Source organism: Otolemur garnettii, unplaced genomic scaffold (assembly GCF_000181295.1).
Source record: "Otolemur garnettii isolate 467f Iridium unplaced genomic scaffold, OtoGar3 scaffold00859, whole genome shotgun sequence".
Classification (NCBI taxonomy): Eukaryota; Metazoa; Chordata; class Mammalia; order Primates; family Galagidae; genus Otolemur; species Otolemur garnettii.
The window spans coordinates 2,126-8,848 of NW_003853254.1; the positions used below are offsets into that span (position 1 = coordinate 2,126).

At 39.3% G+C, this 6,723-nt stretch overlaps 1 protein-coding gene across 1 annotated transcript; it reads left to right on the top strand.

The window, feature by feature from the left end:
* Positions 1 to 1,093: 1,093 nt before the first annotated feature.
* LOC105888428 (glutamate receptor ionotropic, delta-2-like) lies at positions 1,094 to 6,452 on the top strand. The gene is made up of 2 exons (XM_012814042.1): positions 1,094 to 1,347; positions 3,965 to 6,452. The coding sequence occupies exons 1-2, from the start codon at positions 1,135 to 1,137 to the stop codon at positions 4,385 to 4,387; spliced, it is 636 nt and encodes a 211-aa protein (XP_012669496.1). The 5' UTR covers positions 1,094 to 1,134; the 3' UTR covers positions 4,388 to 6,452.
* Positions 6,453 to 6,723: the final 271 nt, after the last annotated feature.

Sequence of the window (6,723 nt, forward strand, 5' to 3'; positions counted from 1 at the left end):
TGCCCACACAAAGGTGTGTGCACCTGACCTTGCCCGTTGAGTTCTGCCCACACTCCCTTCAGACTCCACCCGGTGGACCTATGGTGTATCCATGGCCATGGCATCTGATCTTAGGGGATCATTCCTGAGAGCAGGCCTAATGGGCCCTGGAAGAGCTCTCAGCTGCTTGGCTAGGAAATTCCAGGCGGCCCCATGAATGGTGCAACCTCTGGACAGGTACACCCCTTGGCCTGACCTTTCTACCCCGTGAGAAAAGGCACAGCTGGAGGAGGGTCAGAGCTTGCCAGTCTCCGGCGGTGTCTAGAGAGTCTTAGGAACTGAGAACAACTCCTCTGTGAAATTCACACTTCACAAAGCCGCAGTCTCGGCAGCTAACCCCAGGTTCTGAGGGGGAGAGGAAAAAGAAGAAAGGTATTTCTTATTCGAATGTAACTACTTCTGAAAGACTCTGGCCAACTTCTCTTCTTGTTCTCCCAGGTAAGATTACTTCCCCTTTGGCATTAAAAAGGAAACTAGATCAGTAGTGTGGAAAACCAAAAACGATGTATTTTATCAACTTCAAGCCTGTCTCAAGGCTCTCTCTCACACTGTGTTAAATAATAGAAGTCTTCTTAATTGAATTTCTTTGTGTGTAACATATGCCAGGCGACATTATGCCAGCATCTTGCTCTAAGCAGCAAAGCGTTCTTCATAAAAGCATTAAGATCCAGAGCATCGTTCTGTACGTGGGGAAGGAGCACAGAGGAGCAGCAGCTTGAGACCACATAAAAACAGCGCCTCTGAGATGTAATTGTAAAAGCACACTGCGGCAAACCGGAACGGGCAGATATTTAGAATTACAGGATGGAACCGCAGAGGGCGACCAGGAGGGAGGAAGGGAGGCTGGAGGGCGGGACAGATGGAGGGAGCGGCCAGAGCGCTGTGGGGCAACTCTGTCTGGAGAATGAGAGTGATGACAATTCCGGTTTTCTAGCATTCCATCCACACACCGCTCTATATATCCATTTCCTCTTAACATTCTTTGGAGGTAAGATTATTAACAGATGCGTTGTGGACCGAGGTACTATGTCTGCAGTGACACCCGGTTGTGTTCTTTTTGCCCCAAGGATTCTGGAGCTTCAGCAGAATGGTGACATGGACATCCTGAAACACAAATGGTGGCCTAAGAATGGCCAGTGTGACCTGTACTCCTCAGTGGACACGAAGCAGAAAGGAGGTGCCCTGGACATAAAGAGCTTTGCAGGGGTTTTTTGCATCCTGGCTGCCGGCATTGTCCTCTCCTGCTTCATAGCCATGCTGGAGACGTGGTGGAACAAGAGGAAAGGCTCCCGGGTCCCATCCAAAGAGGTACTTGATTAGAGCTTGGCTCTGCGCTGAACCAACCGGCAGGCTGTGTTTCCGGGGGGAGGATCAGAGGGATGAGGGTGAAGGGTTGGGGTGGTCATTGTTTCTTCTTTCTTTGAAGATTTAAAGTAAAGTTGTGAAATGGAAAAATTGATAAAACCGATATCGATTTCCATTTGAAGAGCCCAGATCAGGGACAAGGAGACTGTCCTGTTTGAAAGACTGACAATTTCATGTGCCGTAATGGGCTTTGAAATTCTCCCAAATCTCAGCATAGACTTTAATTCTGTGATTTTTAGAGGCCATGGTTTCCCTTGACCAGCTCACAGAGATGCTTACAATTTTATTTCAAACAGGTGTTTAACTTGTTGGCAATTTACTTGTGTTTTTAAGACAGGGCTTGAAATACCAGTATTACAAGTCAAAATGTCCAGAATGTTCCCCTTCCTGCGAGGGAAACTTCCCTCTGTATAAATGTGGAAAGGTGGAAGAGATCATATGCGTTTGGCTCTTTGATGCCCCAGCCTTACCAAATCCACCCTGTAGACTCATCCAGAATTCAGTTTTTCTCCTTTACTCTCAAATCAGCTCAACTCCAGAGCCATACTAATTTTTCTTTAGCTACCTGGAAGAATAATTGCAGAATTACACATATCTCTTTTAAAGTGATATGTGCCTTGTTTTCATTATATGCAGTAAATTGTGGGATTTAAAAGTTAGAGGAAACCTGAAGTTAAAATAGACTCCTTGATTCCTTGATCTTATTTCCAGCAGACAAAAAAGGGTGGACATTTTTTAGATAATGAAATCATATTCAATAAAGCTTCACAAATTGAAAAACAATCCAAATTTGCTAAATGATTTGATTTGATGGATTGCTTCAAAGAAAGTTTTGAACTTTCTAGAACTTGGCTAACTAACTGATGCCTAGGGCGAATCCTGACAGGATCTGCTTTAATGCACAAATGAAAATGACTTCTCATTTGCATATGAAATTTTGCATGTTAATGTATTCTTCCAAACAGATTGTTTTCTAAAGTAAGTCTAAGGAGTCCCTCCCACCACCTTAAATGCAAAATGGATCAGCTCCATTTATAAGGAAATGCTCAACTTGGCAAAGATGAATCTTAGCTTCCTACCTGTGTGAATGATCAGACATGCTAAATTAGTGGAGAATGAATTAAAAGTTAATCAAGTTTTATTGTAGTGTTTTCTTTGTGGAATAAGCTTCTGGTATCTCTGTTGACATTGATTCCATGCAAAAGACCACATTAATGCAGCATTATAGCTGAGATTTCATGTTCTCAAAAATCTGGAAATTAAGGACTCCCCAAGCTCCTTGTATTTTGAGTTACTATATATGATATTAAATTTTTGCATAATTATATCTGTTGATGGATGACTATATTACCGTTGCTGTGGAACCATAAAATTATATGTCTCAACCCCCTCCAGGCTCAGTGATAATATTGCATTAATGGGTACTTTTTATTGGACTTAGAAATGAGAAAGGAGAAGGAAAAACAGTGATGCACATCAAAATATTTTTCACTGAGGAACACTATAACCGCACAATGAAAAAAATACATACTCCATTCTAACTCGTGACGGCTAATCCAGAGCAAATATTTTCTCCTCTTGTGATTAAAAGACATTTAAAAATCTTCATTAATTTATTGAGCTTGGCTATCAATAAGACTGATAATAAGGACAATTTTGTTTCTTCACACTTATATTTTTTAAACATTGGGCTCTAATACTCACTTTTAATGTAAACCCTAAGGTATTTGTGAATTGGTTTCGACTCCAGCAATCTGAGATCTTCCTTTTTTTTATTACATGCCTTCTTACCAAGATGCCATTAGCTCAGCTTAAAGCATCTTTGGTTTAGAGGTTATTTAGCATAGAGCTGGCCCTAAACTAAAGCTATCACTCACATGTCCTAACGTGAAGGGGTCTCTAAATACCTTGCTGACCTCACAATATTGCCTGACTCAGATGCTAGATTCTTTGTATGAAATCCCTCGATTAGAAATTAATTCTCTGTGTTGATTGTTGCTCTTTCTACACCTTCTCACAAGTCTCTGGCCTGTAAGAAGTAACACCTTAACAGTCACTAACACTTTAGTATAATATAGCATATTGCATTACTTTCCTTCACAACTGGAAAGTTAAGGTTAGGAGTAAGTGGTTGAAAGGAAGCAAAATTTAACTTAGAAGGTGATACCCTGAAAAAGGAGAAGGTGTGAATAAAGAGGTGGGGGCAGAGTTGCCAAAATCATCCTTTCTATTTGTACAATCTTGACTGGGCCTCTCTCTTCTAGAATGGCAGTCGTCCCTCTCCTGCTCTCGTATCTTGGAGTTGCATGTGGTGTGTGCTCATTTTAGAATTTTTGCTGCAAGAAAAAAAATATTTATTGTAGATAACCTTATCTCAGAATCCTATTGGTATCCCCAGAACCTAGCACAGTGCCTGGCTCATATTAGGTGCTCAATAAATATTTGTTAAATGACTAGACCCCAAAGTTCAGTTAATTACATGTTTGCTGAACTACTTTTTTTTTTTAACCATGGAAGCCAGTACTGATGAGAACCTTATCTTCTTTTTCTTCATCTCCAGGATGACAAGGAAATTGACCTGGAGCACCTCCATAGACGTGTAAATAGCTTGTGCACAGATGACGACAGCCCCCATAAACAGTTTTCCACCTCGTCAATTGACTTGACCCCTCTGGACATTGACACTTTGCCAACACGACAAGCACTGGAGCAAATCAGTGATTTCAGGAACACTCATATCACCACAACAACCTTTATCCCAGAGCAGATCCAGACTCTTAGCCGCACACTCTCAGCTAAAGCTGCCTCTGGTTTCACTTTTGGCAACGTGCCTGAGCACCGAACTGGCCCTTTTAGGCACAGGGCACCTAATGGGGGCTTTTTCAGGAGTCCTATAAAAACAATGTCATCTATTCCTTATCAACCAACTCCTACCCTGGGGCTCAATCTGGGTAATGATCCAGACCGAGGCACCTCCATATAAGCATCAAACAAAAGCTCTTCAGCTTCTTTTTTTAGGACTCCCTTTGCAAGGAGCAACTGTAATATTGTGGGACTAACATGGATGTAACTTAAAAAAAAAAATTCAGGATTATTAGTAACAATTCTAGCTTTTTCTCCCCACCTTCTCCCACCTCTCTCTTCTCTGTTTCTTTCTCTCTTTTTTCCCCCTCCCTTCCCATACATTTCCCTCCACTTTTTCTTATGACTTGACTTGTTCCCCCCAGAATGTAGTATACTGGGATCCTATTAGTCTGCTTTTCATATACTGTACATCAAGTATAGGAAATGTGCACTGAGGATACTAAAAGTATCTGCAGGATTAATTTTACATAAAGGCCTCTTATGTAATGTTTCTCTATTTTTAGAAATATAATTGCAATAACTTCAGTCTTTTTACATTCTTCTGCCGTGTCCATACAATGCCCCACTGCTGTTGAGTGTCCTTTAACTGTGGACCAAAGGCAACCCCTGCGGTGTTTATAAAACAATTTAAAGACCATTCAGGCCACATAAGATGAGAATGCAATTTTGTAGGATTACAAAAAAGCCATTAATATGCTAGTCAAGACTACAGTTAAAACTACTCTCGCACTGCAACAGTGCATATGACCTTTATGTGATTGTACAGTATTAAAAGTTTTTTTCTTATGTACAGTAAACTTTATCATATGGCAGAAGCCTCTATTGTGTTAAATAAATTAGTATCTCATATATACATATATATGCACCTATATAACGTGTATATATATTAAAAGGCGGCCATTGCTATTGCAATTCATTTAATAAAGCTTTAGTTAAGACAAAAAAAAAGTATTGTATACAGGAACTATGTATAGTGCAGGGTTCTTTTCAGTTAGAAAAGGCAGGTTGCTTTAATGTTATTCTGACTCGCCTTGTTTGCCAACAGAGAATATTTTATACTTTTTGTTATTAAAACATCCAGGGCAATTTAATATTTGTTCCTAGATGTAACTCATTTGAATAGGTTTCGCGTTTGTTATTCAGCAGTGTATAAAGCTAACCTTGATCATTTTACTTTTAATTAATTATCTAAATGAAAAATGCTATTAGCTGAACCCCACCCAGGACAGCACACAGAGCTCTAGAAGAGTTGAAATGTAAATCATCGAAGGTTAGAAATTCTCTTCCAAAGCAGGAAGCCAATCAGTACAACAACTGTATTTGGGGAGGGGTGGGAGCCCGTAAGAAATATTGATGTGGCCTTAATTACTGTCATACATTATCCTAAAGAAGAAAATATAATAACCGTGCTGGGCTCTCAACCCCCTTTTTTTATTCAGTTCTATTTGGAGGAGTTATGTATTTTTTACATTAGTGCCACGTATGTAGGATGACAGCAAAAAACAGTGCCTCTTTGCGCACACCCTTTTAAAGTAGCATTCTTACTTGTTAGAAATGTAGAATGGACTTTGTTTGTAATCCTTAAATTAAAATGTGGTTAAGTAGGAAGCAAGAACTTATTCTGTGTTTTCACGCAGCCATACACTTATTTTAAGCTAATTCATTCCATGGGCTAGGATTGATATAGGAATCCACCTCTGTGGTTTACTTTAGGAGAAATTAAAAGGTATATTCTTAAGATCTATTATATTTTGATGCTAATTCTGTTCTGGGGAGCATCTTGTATTGTCACTGTTTTTGTACTAAATCTTCGAATATTGTCTACTGTGTAAGGCAGAAAAATTTCTTATCATGCAAAAAACCATTTTGTTTGCAGGGTTACGAGTACCTGAGTGCATGCACGACTTGTTCGCCCTTGTAACATTCATGATCTCATTCACAACTCTGATTTTAAAACAAAAAAAAAAATCTTTACAACAGTTACGTAGGGACATACCAGATGTCGCAGTGATTTTAGCTATCGACAAACTGTTAACCATGTATAATATTTAAAATAGGCTTATTTTGATGTATTGCCTATTATACAAATACACAAAACATTTTTGGAGGCCTCCGTTATGAGTGACAGAGCTTTCTGTGTATAATTTGTCTAAATAATTTGTCTAATAAAAATGTTTTCTAAACTTGCTCTCATACGATTGAAGTCTTAACTGGAAGATCTAAAAATGCTGACCCTCTCACAAATCAAAGTCCATGTTTCAAAACATTTATCATGAGTTAACGAAAGCTGAAAACACATTTTACCAGCAGAACGAAGTCAACATGAGTGGCTCTCTAAACACAATACTAAGTGATGTCCGATGAAAAACTGCCTTTCTGCTATTTGAGACTGTTTGAATCAATAATGTGCCGAGGGTGCCAAAAAAAATGCATTCACATTTTAAGAGATATTAT

Excerpts from the sequence above, each read along its gene's own strand:
- LOC105888428 (XM_012814042.1), top strand. The coding sequence starts at position 1,135 with ATGGACATCCTGAAACACAAATGGTGGCCTAAGAATGGCCAGTGTGAC. Across the intron at positions 1,348-3,964 it reads CCCGGGTCCCATCCAAAGAG|GATGACAAGGAAATTGACCT; the intron begins GTACTTGATTAG and ends CTTCATCTCCAG.